The 25000-nt window shown below is 41.3% G+C and overlaps 1 protein-coding gene across 1 annotated transcript in view; it reads left to right on the plus strand.

Moving 5' to 3' along the window:
- The window catches only part of LOC138965948 (uncharacterized), a gene marked incomplete in the record, with an annotated part of 76039 nt that overhangs the window by 17946 nt on the left and 33093 nt on the right, over window positions 1-25000 (plus strand). Inside the window, 2 exon segments of the mRNA XM_070338031.1 lie at window positions 8505-8940; window positions 21655-21718. Coding sequence (XP_070194132.1) covers window positions 8590-8940; window positions 21655-21718 — 415 coding nt within the window.

Here is a 25000-nt window from a genome sequence, read left to right on the forward strand (position 1 = left end):
GCAGTGCCCGGCCTAAGAAGGAGAAATACGACCACAGAATCCACCGCGAATACAAATGACATTGTCTGTTTGACAGCACACAGTGATTCGTCAAACGAAAGCGGGCGAAAAGCAACGGAGGACGGTGACCAGCAGAACTTGGTGGAAAGGGACTAAAGAAATTTGCAGCAGGAAGCGGTGTTGTTGCATGCAGAATTGGAAGAAAGAACGTGTTAAAGAACGCCCCCCCCCCCCCCCCCCCCCCCCCCCGTGACCCTCCTACTCTTAGCCGAGAAGAAGAGATTATCAAAACGCCATGTTTGTGGCAGAGCTCCTCGTGGTGGAGGAGTGTTGTTTTTTCTACATTTAGTCAAGTTTTGACTAAATGTTTTAACATAGAGGGGGAATCGAGACGAGGGTCGTGGTGTATGTGTGTCTGTGGTGTGTGTGTGTCTGTCTGTGCGTGTGTGTGTGTAGAGCGATTCAGACTAAACTACTGGACCGATCTTTATGACATTTGACATGAGAGTTCCTGGGAATGATATCTCCGGAATTTGTTTTCATTTTTTCAATAAATATTTTTGATTACGTCATATCCGGCTTTTTGTAAAAGTTGAGGCGGAACTGTTACACCCTCATTTTTCAATCAAATTGATTGAAATTTTGGCCAAGCAATCTTCGACGAAGGCTGGACTTTGGTATTGCATTTCAGCTTGGTGGCTTAAAAACTAATGAATGAGTTTGGTCATTAAAAATCGAAACTTGTAATTAAAAAATAACATGTTATTAAACGATCCAAAAACAATTTTTATCTTATTCTTCGTCATTTTCTGATTCCCAAAACATATACATATGTTATATTTGGATTACAAACAAGCTCTGAAAATTAAAAATATGAAAATTATGATTAAAGTTAATTTTCCGAAATCGATTTTAAAAAAATTTCATCTTATTCCTTGTCGGTCCTTGATTCCAAAAACATATAGATATGATATGTTTGGATTAAAAACAAACTCAGTAAGCTAAAAAGAATAGACATGCAGAAAAGCGTGTTATCCTGCTCAGCGCGACCACTACCGCACTATTTTGCATGGCTTGTTAATTTCACTGCCTTTGCCACGAGCGGTGGACTGACGAAACTACGAGTATGTGGTCTTGGTGAAAAAAGTAGTGCGTTCAGTTTCATTCTGTGAGTTCGACAGCTTGACTAAATGTTGTTATTTCGCCTTACGCGACTTGTCACGATGTGTGTGTGGCGGGGGGGGGGGGGGAGGAGGTGGGGGGGTGTTGAAGAGTAAAAGTCACTCGGATCACTTTCGACTTTCAAGATCTGCATACTACTCGCCATACTACTCGCCAAAAAATACTCGACCTCTGTGTTTGTGTGTTGAGCTCGTTAAAACGAAATTCGCCTTTCGTGCTTACGCTTGGGAAATGACTGCATGGTCTTTGCAACAGTGTAATTGGCTTTAAAACATATACAATAGTAGTACAAAACTATGGGGGGAAAACGCACATGTCGAGTATTTTTACTCTAACGAGCAGCGTGTACTTTACGAATGCTTAGAATGCGAAGCAAGTTGTCAGCAGTCAGCAATAACACGTCAAAAGAACGACGACTTGGGGTAAAAGCGGTCTGGAGGAAAATAAGTACATGTAGTATGAAGCTACTTGGAAAGCTTGAGATCGAGGAGTAGACCGCAAGGTTAAATGGACACCTTTGAACTAACACCCTTCACCATCTCCAAGAGTACACACACAAAACCTCACTATCGCCCACAGGACTGGTCAGCGGTAAATAAGCTCAGGGGAGTCAAAAGGAAACCGCTCACGATCCCTGACATTGATCAGAACCCAAAGCAGCCTATCCTTTGCTGTTTGCTCATTTCCCAAGCCGCTGTTTGCCCACTCCCCAATCATTGTGGCTTCGATCTGCAAACCACCGGGCTACTCGGCACTTGCCCCCTCTCGGATATTTACATTGCTGACCGCAACTTCCTCCTTTACCCTTCCGTTGGAGCAGAAGAATGATATCATCTTCCAAATCCGTTGGTTTTTCGGAATATTTGTGTTCAGTTTAAGTGATTTTCAAAGAAAACTTCTCTTATGCTTTACTTGAAAAGCTTCAATTCTGTCAGAAGACGACAATCGAACTTTCGTCAAAGAAAGTTTACCGCAGCTTCTTCTACTCCGTTGTTAATTATGTAGCAAGAGAATGACAACATCTTCCAAATCCGATAATTTTCCTCTATTTTCGCACATTCTTAGTGATAATCAAGGAACACTTTTCATACTGTTAGCTTCAATTGTGGCTAAAGTCGACAATCGTGCTCATTTTCCAAGCCGCTGTTTGTCCTCTATCCAATCATTCTGGCTTGGATCTACAAATCACCGGGCTACTCTTCACTTGCCCCCTCCAGGATATTGACACGGCTGACCACAGCTTTCTCGATACCCCACTCCCCTCCCCCGCACCTTTGTAGCAGAGGACTAATATCATCTAGTTCGGATAGTTTTTCATGAGTTTGTTGTGCTCTTTTGTGTGTGTGTGTGTGTGTGTGTGTGTGGTTTTCAAAGAAAACTTCTTGTGCTTTTATCTTGTACCTTTTGGCAATAAACGGCAATCTTGAGTTTTTCTGCGGAAAGCTGACCGCAGCTTTCTCTCTACCCTGTTGTAGATGGGGACGGATACCAACTTCAAAATCTAGTTCGTTTCTAAGTTGCTTAAAAAAATAGTTATGTGGTTTCCAACGAAAAGTTCTGCTTCTGGCAGAAAAGGACGATCGCCTATTAATTTCTGCTGTTAAGCTGACCGCAGCTTCCTCCACTCCGTTGTGGCAGGAGATATAAAGACACCATCTTACAACTAGGCTGGTTTCTTCTGCTTCTTTGTCATGTTAAATAATGTTCAACGAAGACGTGTCGCGCCCCTAACTTCTATTGTGTCGGAAATCGACCATCTCATTTTTCTCCATGAAAAATCAAGGCAGCTTCATCTACTTCATTGTAGCAGGAGATAGATTTAACTTTCCAACTCAGTTGGTTATTTCTTATTTTTATTTTCATTTTGAATGATTATCAAAGAAAACTACTCATGCTCTTCGCTTCAATTATGGCAACATTTCTCAGATCTCAGTTTTCGACTGAAAAGCTGACCACCGCCTCATCTGGAAGTCTGTTCAAGCAGAAAGGATCCCGACCATAGTCCAAAGTCGAGTGGTTTGGGGTTTGCAAGGCATTTTCAAACAAGTAGAGCTCTATATAGTTGATTCGTTAATGTTCAAAAAGGACGACCAGTACCACACTGCGAGTATTATAATCCCGAGTGATTCAGGGGAGACACAAGACAAATAAATAACCTTCGTAAAAATCCCCACAGGTTTTGTGTATAATAGACTAGATGAATACCCGCTTCGCCGGGTACGGCTGCGCCGGGAAGAAGTCGAGCCGAATACCCGGCTGCGCCGGGGACCCGGCTATGCCGGGTGTACAGCCGGCGCACCGCACGGAGGAAGGGAAACAAACGCGGCTGAAAACACTGGATAAGATAAGGAAGAGTTACTGGGAATGGATCCAGAGAAAAACCAAAATCGGTTCAGCGCTGCGCGCTGAGAGCACGTGTTGAAATATCTCATCGATGAGGTTGTGTCCGGGGTGTAGCTGAATACGGTCTCCAAATTTGAAAAAGATCCACCGAGAACTTTGGCCGTGCATCGCGGACACACACACACACACACACACACACACACACACACACACACACACACACACACACACACACACAAACAGACAGACACAAGTCGTATATACTAGTATATATAGATAGAAGATAGAAGCTGCACAGAACAGGAAAAATAAAGTGATGTTCTTTTGTGAATAAAGAAAGTTCCAGCGATGGTTATGAACCTTTACAAACATGGGGGGAAAATGAAGACCAGACAAGAACATTTGTCATAACCGCTGACGTTTCTGTTTGAAGAGAGGGGCGACCAGGAAGAAGATAAAAATCGCTGTGTAACTGTATTCTTCGCCCCCACTCCGCAGAAGTCATACGTCACTTTCGCAAGTATGAAGATCCTTCCTCAGTTTTCATAGTATGACATGGCACCCTGCCATCCCATTTGACTCTGTGCTCAGATGTCTTCTAGAGTGCCATGGCCGCTTCCATGTCTTCGTATATCTTCATGAAGATTTGCAGGCGCACTGCACTTATAAAGTCCCTAACCTAGGATTAGTGTTTGCTTTTCTTGCACGCGTCTGTAGAGCCTTGCAGAATCCACGGCGGAACCTCCAGTGCGCTTTTACAGATAAAAATGACACGTCCTGTATTTTCGACAAAAATGGGGATTGCAAGCTACAAAGAGTATCCTGAACCAGACTTTCATTCAAGAAAACAAAACCTGGCTGATTGTGACACAAACATGCAACATATAAAAAAATGAAATAAACACTTTTAACCGCAACGGTTTTTCTTTCTTCGTGAAACATCTTCTTGATTGCTGCCCAACGATATCATTTGTCTACCTTTACCTGAGCTAGTTGGGCTCTTGGGACAGACTCGCACGATTCCAATGATTTTGTTTCGCAGTTCCGATTTCTTTTCTTTGTAAAGCTGTTTTGGGATTGGGTTTTCCGTCTTGACTACTCATCAGCCTCTTCTAAGCCGAGGACTGTCTGGGTTCCATCTTATTGTAAAAAGAACTATTTACAAAAAAAGAAACAATAGAGAAGACGATGATGATAGAGTGAACTGACAATTAAACTAGCACATCGGGTTTCAGATCGTTACTATGTAGCTCCATCGACACCAGATCCACCCAGATAAGTCCGCACTTATACCCGAGAGCTTTGAAAACTTCTCCCCCTCACAAACCACCCCTCATTCTGTCCGTATCCACCTTCTCTTTCCACCTTTAAAATCTATATATACCCTTCTCTCCTCGTAGGGGCAAGCAGAATAGGAAGAATCCTCTGTGATTTGAGGCTTAAAGTCTTATGGAGGGAAAGCCTTAGCCCAAGCCTTGGCCAGAGAGATCTATGAGTTTTATATCGAACCAGACAGTCGGTAACAACTTCCCCATCGTCTCTGTTGACGCCGGACAAAGAAAAATGGTGGAGAGCAAAGAACGTATTGACTGCTCATGTTATTTACGGACACAAGGGGGCAGCCGAAAAAAAAAGCGCAACACACAATGGTGGTACGGTCATTTCGATTTAATTCTTCCGGGGCGCGATGGCAGGGGAGGTTACTATAAGTAAGATTTGAGCGGGGAGTTACTGTTCGTCATTTTCCTGATGAAATCGATTTTTCATGCGAAAGTGTAAGAATAGCGGAGAAATATATATGTGTGTGTGTATGTGTGTGTGTGTGTGTGTGGCCTGCGTGCGTTCATGTGTGTGTGCGTGCGCGCGCGCGTGGGTGTGTGTTTGTGTGTATGTGTACCCGTTTGTGTATGTGTGTGTTTGTGTGTATGTGTGTTTGTGTGTGTGTGTGTGTGTGTGTGTGCGTGCGTGCGTGTGTGTGTGTTGTGTGTGAGTGTTTGTGTGTATGTGTGCGTGCATGCGTGTGCGTGCGTGTGGTTGTGTGTGTGTGTGTGTGTGCGCGTGCATGCATGTGTGTGTGTGCGTGCGTGCGCGCGTGCGTTTTGAAAGTAAAGAGGGACGGGGAGTTTGGCGGACTTTTCTTTCCTTCTTTTTTTTTGTTTCTTTTTTGTCCAGAGGTCGACATCCAATTTCTGTTACATTGATTCTGCGGGAATGAGATCCATTCTTTATTTTGACACGTCGACATAGGGCGCTCCCTCCGACCGCTGCAGCGGACAACATCGAAATGCGATGAATTGAGAACGATAGCCTTTGTTACTGTCACTTGTACCTAACCCTGCCCTACAATTTAAAGACACAAAAATCCATTTCTTCAGAATTGCTGAGATATTGTCTTTTTACTTGCGTTTGTTGTGCTTGGAATACTGATTTTGCCCGCTCTCTGACTTCATCTGTTGCTGAGCTCGATACACACGAACGCAAAACCTTGGTTTGGGAACGTTTTGTGTGCAATCCAACACCATATTTGTGAACTGCTATTTTTATGTTTTTACACTGCTCTGTGGGTTCAAAAGTTCACGATTGCGGGCCAATCTGCCAAGGACATGGTATTATTTGATTACGTTTAAAACACACACATTCACGCGCGCACACACACACACACACACATACACTCACACACACACGTAGGGGAAGGGCTCCTAATATGGACCACTTTTTGTTTCATGCTGATAACTAGCTTGTTTTCTTGCGAAGACGTTTCATTTTGTGTTTGGTAGTCCTTCTCTCTTAGGTTAACCGTTAGGCCTAATTAGAGTGAAATAGCTTTGATAGACATTTAGCAAAAATTAAATACAGAAAAAATCACAAATGGTCCATATTAAGAGCCTGGGCGCCTAATTATTTGAAACACACCAGGAAACTAAAAAAGCTTATCAAAAACAGAGTGAAAATAAGTGAAATTGTCAACTTCCACGAAAAGAAGACTTTTTGTTATATTTTTTTTAAATCTCGAGGGCAAGTTATAGGTTATTTCCAGCAAGCTTCTTAAGAGATTAATGAAAATAGCCTTTAGCTTTTATTTTCTTCGATTTGTTGAAGGCGGTCCATATTAGGGGACTCGCACATACTTTTAGATTTTGCTATTATTTTTTGTTTGCAGTAGAAAATCGGGGTCAACACTGCTAAAATGTAACAAATATGGTCTTAGCTGTCATATATAGCTCTTTTTTTTGACAAAAGCTTTGGCTGTGGACAGAAACGAGTCCGTTTTAGGCGTTAAATTTAGAGTGAACGCTGCCAAAAGTGAAAACAAATCGCGTAAGGCGAAATTACTACATTTAGTCAAGCTGTGGAACTCACAGAATGAAACTGAACGTAGTCCGCCGCTAGTGCAAAAGGCAGTGAAAGTGACGAGCCTGTTTGGCTCGGTTGCGCTGTGCTTCATAGTACGCTTTACTGTACCTCTCTTCGTTTTAACTTTCTGAGCGTGTTTTTAATCCAAACATATCATATCTATATGTTTTTGGAATCAAGAACCGACAAGGAATAAGATGAAATAGTTTTTAAAACGATTTCGGAAATTTAATCTTAATAATAATTTTCATATTTTTAATTTTCAGAGCTTGTTTTTAATCCAAATATAACATATTTATATGTTTTGGGAATCAGAAAATGATGAAAAATAAGATGAACGTAAATTTGGATCGTTTTATAAACAAGAGGCGAAGCCTTCAAGGCTCACGTAAGAAATCGACAAACAGTAACACAAACTCAATCACTCCGTCACACACACACACACACAGTACACACACACACACACACACACACACACACACACACACACACACACACACACACACACACACAGAAAGAGCATAGGTGAAACTGTGCAAGAAAGCGAGACACTAGATCTAGATCTGTCTGTCTGCATGTTGCCTACTTACATGGACACGACTGCCAAATAGTCTCGGCCCGCTCAAAGTAACAATCACCGAGACTTTCAGTAATTCCATCGCGTGACGTCTAACCCTCGTACGTCATAATGTGACGTCAATGTAATATGACGTCTTCAAATGTTAAAGTTTCTACCACAGACATACATACATACATACATACATACATACGCACGCACGCACGCACGCACGCACAGACAGACAAAAGTTAGCATCGCATAGGCTACACTTCGTGAGCCAAAAACAAATTTTTTTTTACAATTTTCAGATTTTTAATGACCAAAGTCATAAATTGATTTTTAAGCCACCAAGCTGAAATGCAATACCGAACACCGGCCTTCGTCGAAGATTACTGGGCCAAAATTTCAATCAATTTGATTGAAAAATGAGGGTGTGACAGTGCCGCCTCAACTTTTAAAAAAAGCCGGATATGACGTCATCAAAGGTATTTATCGATAAAAAGAAAAAAATGTCCGGGGATATCATTCCCAGGAACTCTCATGTCAAATTTCATAAAGATCGGTCCAATAGTTTGGTCTGAATCGCTCTACTAAATGTAAAAAGAGAAAAAGCCTAACGTTTTTGAGATTTGTGTTTCTGCAACTGTTTTGACATGTGCAAGTAATCCAGAGAGGGTGAATACAGCGAATAAAACTTTTTTGAGCGCTCTGGCGCCGTTAGTTTGTCAGAACAGGAGGTGCCGGTCCATATTAGGAGCCGGTCCATATTAGGAGCCCTTCCCCTACTCTCTCTCTCTCTCTCTCTCTCTCTCTCTCTCTCTCTCTCTCTCTCTCTCTCTCTCTCTCCCCCCCCCTTCTCTCTCTCTTTCTCTATCTCTCTCTCTCTCTCCCTCTCTCTCTCTCTCTCTCTCTCTCTCTCTCTCTCTCTCTCTCTCTCTCTCAACCCACTTTCTCTTTCTCACCTCACAGCACCCCGCCCCCTCTCTGTCACCTCTATGCTAATCCACCTTTAATTTCATTTCCACCGCCTTTTAATCAAATCTGCCTCTATTTTGCCTCCAAACAGGATGCGAACTGAAGAGGAACCCACGAGAAGCAAATCAAGCTGATTCGCTCCGGAAAACAACCCTCTCACGAATTCCTCCATAACCATGTCACCTCCTCGAAATTTCGACCGCTGCGAAACCACAGAGCCCCTCCAGCCCACCCTTCCTCCCGACGATGACGCAGCAATGGACAATGACGCAAGAAGGGATGACGTACCTGTGCTCGCTTGCGAAAACGGTGTCTGTCAAGTTCAATCCCTCCCTGCCAAAAAGTCCAAGTATTTGAAAACCTTTCGCTGGCCTCGACGCCTGTGTTCGTTGAGATGCCGAGAAGTGGTGGTGCTCGGTGTTGGGGTGACTTTGACACTGGTGTCAATTGGACTCATTGTGGCCGGGGCTTTCCGATCTGCTGAGCGAAGTGGAACCAGGTCTGCTTTCCTTCATGTCAGCTCGATGGTAAGTTTGACTAGTTGGTCGGCTATTGTATCTTAAAACAAAACTTGACTAAATGTTAAAAAAAAAAGATGTGCATACAATACATATATTCTTGTTGGTGTGAGCATACCTTTTTTGATTTGAGTTTAGTGTTTGTTGGAGAGAAGGCTTTAAAAGCCAAATGTCGATTTTAGTTGGCTGTCTTTCGTTAAAATTGTTCAGTCTTTGGTTTAAACAAAATTGTATTCAGAATTTCTTCGCATGAACAGTTCGAAACACACAGCTAGGACACGCACTCAAGCAAAATAATGCTTATATCACGTGACCAGAACAATACTAAATTACACACATTTTCGTAATGGTGGACATAACAACAATAAACCAGAAGAACAAATTGAAACAATGGGGATGGGGAGCTAAATAGGAACAGTCTTTCTGGGGAGTGTTTTCGTCTGTCTGTGTACATGTGTCTGCTTTTGTGTCTGTCTACATTGTCGGTCTTTGAATATAAACAAGTAAGTGTTTCAGGTCCTCTTTGTTATCTGTCCTATGAAAAAAACATATTTTCTTCGAACAATCAGATAGAGCTCAAGGGAAAACAACAAAAACAGCCAACAAGTTTCAGTGTTGTTTGTGCGAATTCACTCAAACGCTAAACACTTCACAGCCAGCAAATCACACGTTTTGCCATCAACGTTTTTATTTTCCCAAGACAAATCCACTTCGTCTTGCTTCCTAGATGCACGTATGCACCTGACTTCACATTCTCTCCGCCAAACTGACGGCAGATTTCTAGCGATGAGTGAAAGGCGGAAATTTCCATTTTGTGCACGTTTCAAGCCTAAGGGGGCACAGCTAGAAAGGGTTAATCAGGCGATCAGTACAGCGGCCATTGCGTCTCCTTCAGTGGTCGTGTTGCCACTTTTTCATTTCTATCAAATCAACCAATTTCCCTGATTCTTTTTTCGCCCCTGTGACTTCCCCCCCTGGTGGCGTACGACTCAACAGGCTCGTCTCATTGGCTTATTCCGTTCTCCTGGGTGTCTCATCGGTGTTACAGAAATACTGGTTGCGTATCTCCTAGATTGTCTGTTGGCTGTCTCGAGGAGATAATTGCTGTCGCCATTCTAAGGGTTAAAATAGGGTTTGGGCGATTTGCATGTGTTGGTGGAAGCATTGGTGTTCGACTTGGATGTGTGGTTGGCTAACGACAGTTAGGAAAAGAGATTGCTAATTGATATAGTGTGGTTGGTGGTTTCAATCAGTTTTGCTTTCTTCGGTCGTAGTGTCCTCTTCTTTCTGGTTTGTTGGTTTGCATCTCAGGGTAAAGGCAGTGTGTTGGAGACTGTTGTGTGTTGTTTGCTTTAAACATGTCATTAATTGAGCGAAGTCGACTTCGCGAAGTATGCTTTGCGAAGCTGGTCGCACGGAGCTTTAGCACTGAGCATTCGGTAAAAAGACTCCGCGAAGTATGCTTTGCGAAGCTGGTCGCACGGAGCTTTAGCACTGAGCATTCGGTAAAAAGACTCCGCGAAGTCGACTTCAGGCTCAATTAAGGAACGCCTTAGACAAGGATAACGATTGCTAATTGATATATTGTGACTTGTTGGTTCAAGTGGATTAGCTCTGTTTGGTCGTAATAGTACTGATCTATTCTTTCTATTTTGTAAATTTGTATGTGGTGGTTTTTGCATAGCGTTGGAGTTGTTTTTTTGTGGCTGGCTAGTGAGAAGGGGGAAGGATGGCTAAGGGGTGTATTTGATTGGTGGTTTCAACTAGTCATTATGGTAATGTACTATTTTTCCAGTGTAGGTAAGAAGAAAACCAATCGACGGTAATTACGAGTTACGTTTTTTTTTTGCGGCGTCGCCTTTGTCTTGGTTTTTTTCGCTTAGTTTTCTTCGGTCGTGATGGAAGTGTTCTCTGTTTCCGGTGAAGGTTAAACGAATACCAATCAGTCGGCGGTATTTACGAGTTAAGCCTTCTTTTTTTGGCATCACCTTTGTCTCTTTGTTTCTCTGGCGTCCACACATCTTCCCTGTTGCTACCCATACTCAACATAAACAGCTTGGCAGATTCATGTGCAAAGTGAACTTTTAAAAAGCGTAATCAATTCCTGACTTGACACCTATATGAACCTGCAAAATTAATTAAACAATAACTCTGAAGCAGTAAAGAAAGCGGCCAGGCTGTCAAATGGTGGTATGTGCCCAAGTGGAAAGATGATCTTCTTCTTCTTCTTCTTCTTCTTCAGCGTTCCAGAATGTTCTGGTTACGTGTGAGCTCGTTTGCCCATTTCGGTTCCCCAAACTATACTCTGAGAGCATAGTCAGCTTCACTCCGCTTTCGTTGAGTAGGCATGCTGGGTATTTTCGTGTTTCCATAACCCACCGAACTCTGACATGGATTACAAGATCTTTTCCGTGCGCGCTTGGTCTTGTGCTTGCGTGTACACACGAAGGGGGTTAAGTCACTAGCAGTTCTGCACATAAGTTGACCTGGAAGATCGGAAAAATCTCCACTCTTAACCCACCAGGCGGAAGCGACCGGGATTCGAACTCACGACCTCCCGATTAGGAGGCCGACGTCTTACCACCACGCCACTGCGCCCGATCTTATTCAATGAAAATGTCTCGACAGAACTGTGGGGGTTTACGTGCCCGTTACAGGTGAAAGAAAGTATCTTCAAATGCGAATAATCAGGGATATGTAAAATTAGGATTTAGTTTTCTTCGGGAAATTTGCTGAAATTGACAGAATCGTTTCGGCAATTATCCAATTCAGTGAAGTCCTTGATGTCATCTTTTCCACACAGTGAAAATAGTTCGGCAGAAGACAAGGTTTTCAGTAATTTAAAAACAGTTTCGGCGTGTAGCGGATTGCCGACTCAAAATGACACCCCTTCACATTATTTAATATTATCTCTGCTAAAACCATGCGCTTCCATTCGAAGTTGCAGTTTTAACCTGTCTGTCACTTTGTATAAGTCCACCCCAGTCTTAATGGACCACACTGTGGATATAGTTTATTCCAAACGCACCAAAGTGCATGCAGTTTACCTTAGTGTTTTGCAAACAAGCCTTCCTCGGAAACGGCCAGACGGAAACGCAGTAATGATTCGTAATGTTTACCAGAGAAAGCGCTTATGTTTGCTACTTTTTACGTTCTGGAGTTTTCTTGCCGCATTTCCGCAGAAACATTTTCAATATAAGCGGAGTCCACTGCCAGACATCTTAAAGATGATATAGATCGGAGCTATTTCTGTATTTTGAAATTTGCCCTCCCAAAATATTTATTTTCAGCGCAAAGTTTGACATCTAATAAAGGTGAATGCGCGTGTGACACTTTCCTCGGTGCTTCTCTAGACAGTTTCAATATGCACTGCGCTAGATATACTCGTTCTGTAGACGAGTTAAACAGAAATTCAGTGTATGTCCTGTTTTGAAAAGCTGCTCTTTTCACACGAGTTCCGCCATAAGGAGAAAAGGTCTTTTGGGTTCAGGGAAGGATCTTTTTACACTTATTTTGGAAGTTTGAAAAGTTTTTTATTTATTCCACAGTTTCAATATTTTTTGAATTTTCTAAATGTTTCTCATTCGACACTTTCAATATTGGCAGTATTATACGACAGTACAGAAAGCTACATATAGCATTAGAAGCCAAGTGATCGATCAGTATCTCCTCCGAAATCGGCGTATGCTGCCTGAATGGCGGGGTAAAAACGGTCATACACGTAAAAATCCACTCGTGATAAAAACATGAGTGAACGTGGGAGTCAAAGCCCATAAACGAAGAAGAAGAAGAAGAAGAAAAAGAAGAAGAAGAAGAAGAAGAAGAAGAAGAAGAAGAAGAAGAAGAAGAAGAAGAAGAAGAAGAAGAAGAAGATCGGTATCGCAAAAGACCCTTCCCGGCTCCTCTGCCAAGAAGAATTAGGTTTTGTATTGTTAGCCCTGAGTCGATAAGGAGTGTCTCATGATCGACTATTATCGATATAATTATGTCTTCAGTCCTTCCGCTCCTCTTAAAATGCAGTCATTCCCGTGAAAATAGTTCTGCTCACTATCTCAGATTTGCCCAGGCTTTTACTTGTAATTAGACCTCAACTTGGACAAAAAATCAACACCATGACTGCTTCCGGCCATAGACCATTAAATTTTATCCTGGACCGCCAACTAGCTCTCTCTCCGCTCTTTCTCTCTATTACGAGGTAGCGGCCTCTCGCATTTAGGAACCTACGCTTACATGGCCTTTCAGAAATCAGGGGGATGTCATATCCGGTGTCGATTGTAAACATGGACGAAGTTGCCGAGGTAAGTTCTGAAAATGCTAAAATAAACTCAGCTAAAGTGCATATGGAACATGTTTTTCGATGAGTTTTGTTAAGTTTAGTTTGGAGTTTTGGAAAATCCAGTTCATTGTCACCTCCCATTGTCACAAATAACTGGAGCGTGCTTTCTTTTAACTGTCTTCGAATCGCTGGCCTTTCAAACCGGACGCTAAGCGCCCCTGAAAGTCGAGCGTCGTAACCTCGAAGGGTCACGTGACGAGTTGGCGGTCCAGGCTATTTGGTCTATGTTCCGGCGTAGAGTGTTTTTCTTTCTTTCTTTTTTTATAAATAAGTTTCGCAGATTGACACTAGTGTCTTTTAAGAAATTATTTCATATCAAGATTCTTACTCTGCACAAAAAAACCATCTAGACAGTTGATTGTTGGCATGTGCTCGAGTGGAAGGATGGATTGCCTTATGTAAAAGTCTGGCTTGTCTGGGGTGGAGAACCAAACCGTTTACACGCGAAGAACCATGCTTTGAACAAAAATGAAGGGGTTAGCTAATTTTTCGAGAAATATCTCAGGGATTTTCCATATCGACCTTTGCTTCTCAACTCAGAAATCTTCGTGCTCGCCTTGTAAAACTGTCATTTAATCTATAGTAGCAATGATTAAGATCGAAGATGCATTGATGTGCGCGTGGGTTCTTCAAGGTATGTGATAGATTATTTCTCTCGCCGAGCTGGCCTACCTGAATCCCTTACCTGACCCCTTAAAGCCAGTCCTTCCCGTTAAAGCAGTTCTGACCACGATCTGAGATCTGCCCAGTACTCAAGAATGTTTAAGGTCATAACATTGTGTGACACACCACAACAAATAGAAATAAATATGGAAATATTAGATTTGGAGGACTGTACCTTAAATGCAGAACGATCTACTTGGGACAATTGAGACTGTAGACTGTAGTTGATAACGATAGATTCATGTGAATTGTGTATTGTGTACGTGATTGTGTTTCCATTTATTTAAGGTTTATTTGTTTTTAATGTGTATTGTTGCTGTTATTACGATTATTATATTTAAGATTGATTTAAGGCGCTTATGTTGTGTATTGTTTCTGTTATTAAGATTATTATATTTAAGATTGTAAGGCGCTTATAAATACCCTTATTATTATTGATTACTTACCCCAACTACACCCTTCCACACCACCCGGCCCCCGCTCCAACCCATCCCCCTTGAAGATACCTTCCTTCTGGTCCACAACACCTTGTAAATCACCACAGATTCGATAAAGCGTTGACACAGAATGATATATATATTCCATTTGCACTGTGAGACAGTTTGTTGTTGGTGATGGTGGGTAAATGCTGAATGATTGAACGATACCAGTTTTCTCATCTTTTAATTAAGTAAAAAAAAAATCGAAGGGTTGTGTTGTTGGTTTGTCTCCTTGAAAAAATACCTGGTGTTGCTGGGATATGTTAACCTCGAATCTCGTATTCGCCCTTTGAATTTCAAATGATCGAACAATGTGTGTGTGTGTTAGTGGGGAAAGGGGATGCGTTTTCTTTTTAACCGTGAGCATGGAGTTCCGATACACCCTTGAAATGCCGGATAGCCCAACTATATCAATAATCTTCCTCCCGAAACTCTTCGTAAGATCTAAAGGTTGAGTTGTTTGGCTTTGATCCTTCGAGAAATGTCTCAAGCCTCTCATCCCTGGATGGTTCACCTTGGGTTTTCGGGTTGCTTGTCTCCTTTTTTTGCGCTACTTGTCTCCCCTTTTTTGTGCTGGTTGTCCCCTTTGCGAAACGAAGCTGTCTGTGTGATCGTTTCCTTTGACCACAACATGGACGAGACAGAAAATCAACAAGATTGTCTTCTTCTTCTTCTTCTTCTTCTTCGTTTGATGAACATTCATCTCCCTCTCTTTCACACTATCTCTCTCTCTGTCTGTCTCTGTCTCTGTCTCTGTCTGTCTGTCTGTCTGTCTGTCTGTCTCTCTCTCTCTCTCTCTCTCTCTCTCTCTCTCTCTCTCTCAATTTTTCTTTCTTGCTTTAATTTCTTTCTTTAGTTATACTTTCTTTCACTTTTGTTTTAACCCAAGGACACTAAAAGGTCACTTGTCGGTTACAATTTCAGAATCGCTGGTCTTGGTATTATTCAATCAAAGGCTTCACCGAACTGCCGCACCACTCTTCCCTCCCGTTACACACACACAAACACATATTCACACACTCACACACACACACACACACACACACACACACACACACACACACACACACACACACACACACACACACATATATATACATGCATACACGTCGGAACGCCGCCTCGCACGCCGCCACGCACGCACGAACGCACGCTCGCATGCACGCACGCACGCACACACACACACACACACACACACACACACACACACACACACACACACACACACACACACACACACACACCCTTTTCCCAAAACCCACACATATCTTCCCTTTCCGGCACCAAACTATTACGCACGCTTTCGCTTGTACCTTCCAGGCATCAAGCAATTCTTTTCGCAGCAGATTTATTGAATCTAGAAGATATACGGCATGGGCAGCCATGCAAATTTATAATTTCCTGTTTGCTGCAAAGAAAAGAGGGTTCGTGACTTCGCCTTTATACCTCAAAGGCTTGGCAGTGTATGCTGACTGAAAAATTGTCTTGATGGAAGCAAAATGCATCGAAGGGCAGCTTTAGTCTTTTCCCAAGGTGGTACGAATCCTTTTCTCCGTTCACATGGTTTGCTGTGAAGCTTTTAGAGAATTTTAAAAAACAAAAATTTTAAGACAAGAACTTTGAATCATTGTGTAAATTTCCCCTGAGAAGCAAAGTGGCTTGTAGTGTCAGAATAGACGTTTTATTGTTAGTGTGGTTAAGCATATTACTGGAAAAAAAGAATGATCAAAACAGTAACATATACAATGGCTTAACAATCCGGAAAAAATGTAACTGATCGGCTTAGCTGGATAATTCAAGTTAAATTCTAAAATTGTCACCCTCGGGGGAAAACACCTTCCACGAAGTACACTATGTAATCGAATTAGCTGTCAAACCCACTAAGCGTGTGATGTTATAGCATTCAGTTAATCTCTCTGTAAATGGAATTGAGCTGTGTCCTGAAACTCCCATTGCTTTTAAGAAGTTAGCACCCCAGAGTATTCTGTAACCTTCCCCTGTTTCTCGTTTTGTTTTTTGTTTTGAGTGTTTGTCTCTTTTTTGCTTAAGTTTAATTTGTTCAAACAGGTTTTATTTTATTTTTTTATTTTTTATCCTTGTTCCTGCTTCATTAGCTGGAAATAATGTAATACCACTCGGGAACTTGAGAAAGAAACAACTTATTCGTTGAGTTTGACAGTTTGAATGTATATTTGCATTGGTTTTACTTACACACAAACACTGTCCAGTTGCAAATTATTCTGAAGTTCATGCCAACTTGATCAAAACTGTCATTGTTGGCATGACCATTACAATAAATCACAAAAAGTGACTTTTCAACATCAAACTCGGCATCGGCGACACCCCATACGTATTCCATCTAAACGCTCTTGTTACATGTCTAAGTATGTGCGGGTTCTGTATGGTGGATATGTGTGGTCAAGGACATTTGTGTGCATATGAATGCTGTGTGTTTATTTATATGTTTTGAGAGTGATGTAATATCTGTGTATAGGCGCCGAAATAAAAATGTCTGTTGGTCTCACATTCAGATAATAAGTTGTATTGAATTGAGTTGAATAGAATTGAACCTGATCAAAGTCGCCTTAATTACTTTTTATATAACTCATCATGTCCCTTACAACAGACCTGTCCAGGCGCTTTTATATGGGATAAGAACATCCTGCAAGAACGCACACCAAACTTAAACGACCTAGCTACTTTTAGCGCAGAGTGGAATTTGTTGGTGTTTCATTATTTTCTGCAATTGACTCGAATGTCATACTGCGAACCTATTTTGGAAAACAATTAAAGCAAAACAAAACAAATCCAACTCTGCTCCAAAAATAACCAGGCTGTTAAGGTTTGGTATGAGTTTAGGTGAAAAGATGCTCTTATTGCATGTACACGTCTGGACACAGCTGTCATGGTTGACATAATAGTTTACACGGGAAGGAATGTGCGTTTACTTTGCGCCAACATTATTTGCATTGGTTTTATACAAAATCGGCATATAACCCGATCGAACTGTTTGATTTGGGGGAATAAAGGGTTGAATACCTTAGTTAATATACCTGTGAGAATCGATTCAGCTGCAAGATTCAATTTTAGAAAATTCTGTTGCGCACGAGTTTTGCCCTGAAGTGCCTGACATAACTGAATTAACTGTCAGATCCATCTTGGCTTTTTCTTTCTGTTGAGACAACCTGATCTGCTAGTAAAAGGAGAATTGAGACACCCTGACGTCTTTCTCTCTCCTGCGATTTCGAAAGAACAACACCCACATCTGTCATAAAAACTGTAGATTTGGTGCTTTTTTTCTGAAGATTAAGGGCAAAATACTTACTGTGAAAACAGTTCGTCATACAACTTCAGTTCTGCCTCGGCATGGACATAATTATGTCTTGTTTTAGCTTCTTTGCTTTTTTGTAAGAAAGTAATTTATAGAAATACAAAAAACGTCACACTCTGCACGGACAGCACTCTGTTGATTTTTGGTATATGTCCAAATGGAGGGATGGTCAAATTCCACCATGTAAGTGCCTAGTCAGATCTGAGATGGTGAGCCGAATCGTTTTCACGGGAAGGCCTATAGATAATTCATGTAGCTCTTTATAATTATAAAGTTTACTTGCCAAAAGTTTTGCAAACCAGACGTGGGAAGAAATCTATTGAATTTAGAGAGACACGATATTCATTCGTCAGCGTTTCGTTTTATTTAATTTTACTTCTGTTTGAGTGTGTGTGTGTGTGTGTGTGTGTGTGTGTGTGTGTGTGTGTGTGTGTGTGTGTGTGTGTGTGTGTGTGTGTGTGTGTGTGTGTGCGCGTGCGTGTTTGTGGGGGTGTGCGTGTGTGTGCGTGTGTGTGCGTTTGTGTGTGTGTGTGCATGCGTGCGTGTGTGTATGCGTATGTGTGTGTGTGTGTGCGTGTCTGTAAGCGTATGCGTGTGTATGTATGTGTGCATGTGTGTGTGTGTGCATGTGTGTGTGTGCGTATGTGTGTGTGTGTGCGTGTGTGTATGCGTGTGTGTGTATGTGTGCATGTGTGTGTGTGTGTGTGTGTGCGTGTGTGTATGCGTATGTGTGTGTGTGTGTGTATGTGTGTGTGTGTGTGTGTGTAGGTGTGAATTCCAAGGTGGATATCTGGTGTTCTCCAAGTAGACGTTTATGCACATGTATTGATAAAGTTTCATTGCCATTTACCACATAAAAACCCCACTGTAGACCAAATGCGTGTCCTGTGTCTTCATCCCGTGGGTAAATCATTTTGAGTAGTAGCAAAAGAGCTATAGCTGAATAATACTTTTACAGAAAAAGGAGACAGTCCCACAGGAGGCTGTATGATTTGGGGCAAACATGGCACTTATTGATGAAATAAATTGCAAATACATTATTTTTGATTCAAAGAAAGTGCTTCAGTACTGGCATGGAGAACCTTTGCTTTTAAAAGTTAAAATATATATATGCCCTTTTTCATTACCAGAACGAAAAAATGAATAACGAAAGGTGGATTGGAAGACAGACAGAAAAAGGCAGACAGAACACAAGGCACAAAGAAAGAAGGGAAGAAAGGCAGAAAACAAGACACACAGGACAGACAGACAAACAGACTGACTGACTGACTGACTTACAGACAGACAGACAGACAGACACAGACGAAAATGGATAAAAAAAAAGCCAGAAAGAAAAACAGCAAGCAAGAAAGAGGAAAGCAAGATAAACAGAAAAAAAAAGAAAAAAACAAGTCTCAAAGAACACCCACCACAAGAGTATCACGCGCAAAGTGTGTTATACCAGCCGTCAAATCCATTAGTCTAATTCCGAGTGAAGATTACATTTGCTGCTCGGGATGTGGACAGGACATACACATTCATTTTTACCTAAGGCCAAGAAAAAAAAGTATTCCGATTAATTCCCCGACCGACCCTTTTATCCATATCGACACAAGAACTATTTTTGACATTCCAAAAACTCTTAATAAAAAATGATAAAACTCGATTTGTCAGAGTTTGTAAGGAAAAACATAACTCTTCACCTACATCCGGGGGGCGAATTTTTTTTCCGGGAGACACAGCTCGCGCGATTTCTGGCCAATAGAAAGCCACATGCGACCCTATTTCTTTGTTAGCCTTGTCATCAGAAACAATCATTTCTTGGCCAAATAAAATGATACAACAGTCAGCATGTTTGGAACTAGGCCTGCATAATTATCATCAACGTTTTAACCCGAATATCCCCGTCTTTGGAACTGAATATTGGACTAGAGCAGTCTGAGAGGTAGAGGGAGTGTAACTATAGCTGTCAGATTCACTGAGATTACTAGTTTCAAAGATTGAACGGATTGATTCGTCACCACCAAAAACAACCAATGTACCAGCAACCATTATTACGGCAGTATTTGTGCGGAACAGATTCGGATTGTGTATAATCAATGTTTTAGACAAAAGTTTATTTGACAATGTCTGAAGGAATCACTGGAGTAACGTTTCCAGCGTAACTTCGTCAGTTGTCAGATTCACAGAATTAACGAGTTTCAGTGGGAGTAATTAGTCTTAACGAACGATGAATATGATACCAACCATATCACAGCAATACTTGTTTGCGTGTATTGAAAAACACGCCCAAACTGTCATCCTTACTTTAGGCAGACGTGAAACGAAAATATCCAGTTTAACTACATTAGGCAAAACAAAACAAAATAGGTGTGGTTACGGTAACATAGCCAAACAAAATAGGGTAGGTAGGTAGGCAATCACTTTTTTTTTAAACTTTTTTTCTAATGTGTACAAATTAAACCTACTTGACAGGGAAATAAGTGTGCGACTCGGGCGCTTTCGCTTTCATTGCGTTTTTTGCACTCGTTTTTTTTTGTTTTTTTTGTGACAAATGTAATAAAAAGTTATAGGATCGGCCCCTAAAAATAGGGTAGGTCGGGTTACCGTAACCACACCTATTTTTTTTTTGTTAGGCCTCAGCTGTCAGATTCACCCAGCTTCGCGTTTCAAAGTTGACACATTGTGTTTTTGTTTGTCCTTACTGATAATTAAACTGTCAATATGTGACAGTGACATAATGTTTTGAATCTGCATATCACAAATGTTTGAGCCAAAAACTGCCCGTCTTTAGAGGAACTAATGGACTAATATCTTAAGCATAACATTACCTGTCAAATATAATAGCATTCATATGACGGCAAGAAATATGTTCAGCATGTTCATCAATGTTTTAACCCAAAACTGTCCGTCTTTGAAGGAAGAATTTGGCCAACTATATTTGGTGTAATTACGTTACCCGTCAGATCCACTGAGCTTATAAGTTTGAAAGTTCCCGGCTAATCTGTCAGTGTAGGATATTGAGACATGTGCCTCCTGGCTATGAGTGTACAAAATCGATAACCTAATCTACTCAAAGAAATTCTATCCGAGGCGCTTCTCATCAAGCTTATGTGTGTTGGCCACATGTCTTTACACTCGTCTCGTGCAAGGCTAGGTCGAAGGACTTTCAATAAAAGATTATGTCGTGTTTTGACCAATGTGTGTTTGTATACAAACTCTCTGAAACTCTCTATCTCTGTCTCAGTCTGTCTGTCCGTCTGTCTGTCCGCCTGTCTGTCTGTCTGTCTGTCTGTCTGTCCGTCTCTGTCTCTGTCTCTCTATCTCTCTTTCTCTGTCTTTGTCTCTGTCTCTGTCTCTCTCTATCTCTCTCTCTCTCCCTCTCTCTGTCCCTCTCTCTCTCTCACTCTCTCTCTCACTCTCTCTCCCCCTCTCTCTCTCTCTCTCTCTCTCTCTCTCTCTCTCTCTCTCTCTCTCTCTCTCTCTCTCTCTCTCTCTCCCATCTCTCTCTCTCTGTCATTTTCATTTGTTTGTATGTGTTTGCGTGTTGCCGTTTTCCCCCTCGTTTGTCCGATTTGTTCCAATCTCAGTGTTTGATTAGTTGTATAGTCCTACAAGTTTACACATTTGTGTTTCATTATAATCATGTTCACTTTTCCATTCTGCATTTAGTGATTGTAGCACCTTTAGTTTGAATAAATCCAAAAAAAGACAGACAATATCTAGAATCATACAATAAACGTCCAAAACATCTTTACAAAATTCATTACGTACTTGATCGCAATATGTGCAATTTCTTCTTTGGTCACAATATACAAATGACTAACACACATAATTGTAGATGTCTTCATTCAAGTAAACATAAACATACATTTTATCTTTCCAAAAATGGAGAAGAATTTGTTTTAATTCTTTTGTTCCATGGTCTGTTGCAGCTGAAGCGTCTACCCGGACAGAACAGGGCACACCAAGATGTCACAGATCAGAGCTTCACGTTTCGTAAGTAATCTTTGTTCTTTTAACGCGATTTAGGGTTGTTACGGTCTCAGATTTTTTTTACAAATTGACAGTACCACCCCCGATCCCTACCCATATTTTTCTCTTATACTCTGGCAATAAAATAACCCACATATTTTTCTCTTTTTTTCCACAAATACGAATGCATGACAAACCATGTTCAATCTAGTATGTGTATGTCTTTTGAGTGTCTGTACACTTTACAAAAGACAGGTTGGATCATTTGGCATTGCCTATAATGAAACCTTAAAGTGTGTGCATTAAAGTTCAGTTTCACTGAGTTTCAGTTTCCACAAAGTGATCAATTCAACAAACTAAGTAACAGGCGATCAAAGCACTATCATTTGCTTTAAAAAAAACACACACACACACACAGATCTGTCTTTTATTTTGCGCCTGTTACTGTTACGAGCTGCCTGTCCTGCCAACGTCCTCAAAATAAAAAATATATACCAATAAAGTAAAAAGGAAATAAGACATGATTTGTAGCTCGGCCTGCAAAGGGTTGAGAGTCTCAGTGCTACATCTCTTTCCCAAACAGAAGAAAGTGACGTAAGAACTTAACGAACAAACACGCTAGCAAGCATGACAACGAACAAACACGCTAGCAAGCATGAGGTAGGAGGGCAGACAACCTGCCACCCAACCACCCAACCACCCAACCAAACAAACACATTATGGCCATAAACGCTTCCCACAATTCACCACGACAATCTCCTTACACACAACCAGGACTGTGCAATTATCTTTACTCGCTTGAGACGGACAGCCCGCTGCAACTCAACGACTAGTAGAACGATAGTTCCAATATGTCAGCCAGCCCGGACTCTAAACTAAGCAGCTGCGCGCGATTCAGCTAACATGGCGAGGAAGGAACTCAAGCCCTTGGTACTATAGCAGCCGAGCCCAGGGGCGATATTGCTGATTAGGGAACAGAAAGGTTGGCGGTCTTCGGGCGACGAGAAGTGATTACGTCGTTCCCAGCCTTAAATGGCATTTTCTCGCCTTTCCATGGTACATATTCCTTCCCCTCTCCTCGTTTTCTTTTCTATCCCACCCCCCTCTCCTTCGCTTGGTTTTGCCAAGAGCTGCTTACCCCAGCGGACAGTTCTTAAAGCTACTATATTCATGAGCCCCTTTATAGGACCTTCAGAATACGCCTCAGACAGAATCTGAGGTGTTCGTATTTTAAAGAACGCATACCACATACTTCCGTCAAAAACGATCATAATCGGGCTGACCAAAGTTATGTGAAAAGTACAGTCTAGACATGTGTCTTTATCGTCAAAAGTCTCACTTCGAAACAAATTTTAAACCAGGAAATATGTTCCAGACATTAAGATCTACACAGTGACATTCTTATTGGTCTCAAATTTGAGAATCCCACTCAGAGGCCGATTTTTAAATAATGATGGAATTTAGACAGTTTGTTGTGGGAGAAAGTTATTTCGTTCGGGAATGCTCTTGTCACCGATCTGACTTAGTTCCTGATGTTTTGCATGATCGATAATAAATATGTTTGGTTTGTTTCACGGTCACATGAATTTGCGCTTGCATACTCAGGAAGAAGCACTTCAAACAGTAAACATCAATATTGAAATTAAACAAAATATTAATTCAATGCCCTTTTTGTTTGAAAGTCTCTGTCACATTAAATGTACGAAATCACATTCCTTCGAATACGTGTTTCAACATGTTGGAACTTTTCTAGGACTTCTCAGTTACTTCACACACCTGTAATAAGCAGTTACACTTTAAGGAGCATCAAGTTTCCAAAGTCGGAAGGACTGTTACTTTAAAGGGACATTATACCCGCCTGTATAAATGCATTTTGTGATCCAACCACTTGCACACACGTGCGGAAAAGCCAAAGGATTTTGCAAGAAGCTTTTCTGGTTTTAGGCGTTCGATTTGTACGTCTTTTCCTTTGTAAGTTGCGAGAAGAAGAACGACTGCGCTTATAAGGTTCCTTGACTGACAACTGCTAACTGTGAGCTGTTGTTTCTGTTGAAGGCACGTTTGCCAACTCATGTTACATTAGGCCAAATAAAAAATATATGTTGGGTTAGGGTAACGTTACCAAAAACGATAGGGTCGATAGGTCGGCTTTTTTAATTTATTTTTTAATTTTTTAATGTTGTCGATTTTAAAGGAGGTTACTTCCCTTAGTCTTGGTATGGTTCGCAAAATGTGCCAAAAGTTTTTTTTGTTTTTTTGAGAAATGAAACAAAAGTTGTAGGGGTCGGCGGGAAAAACATAGGGTCGGTCGGGTTACCAAATTGTTTTGTTTTTGGCGTCATGCAAACCTAGGCATTTGAAAGCTTGTGCGTCGAACACGTCGTCCACGTTTACCAATGACACTGTGCAGACAATATCGCCTTAAGGTACTGCGCCATCCTTCTCGTGAAAAGGATCGTGTTAACCATCACAGATCTGTTGAGGCTTTGACACAAGATAGTAACACTCTTCAGCTACAACACGCGCCAAAGATTAACTGCCTGGCTGATTCCTGGGCAGAGTGGACAGTGTCGTTGAATTGATATGTATCATAAGTGACACCTGTGTTTATCTGCTTATCTCATTCTGCAACAAACAAACACACAAACAAACAAACAAACAACCAAACACAAAAATCCCACGCCCTACATATTGCAGCCGTGCTATATATCTTTGATATATGGCCAAGTGAGAGGATGCCCTTATTCCACGCGAACGTCAGAACACATATCTTTGCCCATGAACATGATCGTTTGCGGTACCTTTAGGGCACTGACTGAAAAGTTTAAAACTCATCTTCTCGCGTACCGTTCGTTGAACGCGTCAATCTCGAAGTAATAGTCACTAAAGCAATTCGGAACAACCTCGGGATTTCCAGTCTTTCTAAACGAGATTAGATTTCCTCGGAATTGTGTGAAAAAAGCAATCACGATTCTGTCGCTGAGCAGATATTTTCCATCTGATTGGAGCGATTCTGTGACATTTAGATGGATTACTTGTTTGTCTTCTATTTCTTGCGAGGCGAATTGAGTCTGGATGTCAAATGAATGTCGGCTGTTTGTCATGAAAAGGAATAAAACTGACCTTCAAGTCTAATTTTGTATATTGAAAATGGACCAGGAGAGATACAATATTACCCCGTTTAATCACAACTTTGAAACTTTGGATTTTTGTCCAAAACTATTAGAACTTGTTTTGTTTTTTTTAAACAGAATATCTCATTTCCCGAGAAAGAATCTTGCCAGTAATTCCGCGTCTCGAAAAGAC

Source organism: Littorina saxatilis, linkage group LG5 (genome assembly GCF_037325665.1).
Source record: "Littorina saxatilis isolate snail1 linkage group LG5, US_GU_Lsax_2.0, whole genome shotgun sequence".
Lineage (NCBI taxonomy): Eukaryota > Metazoa > Mollusca > Gastropoda > Littorinimorpha > Littorinidae > Littorina > Littorina saxatilis.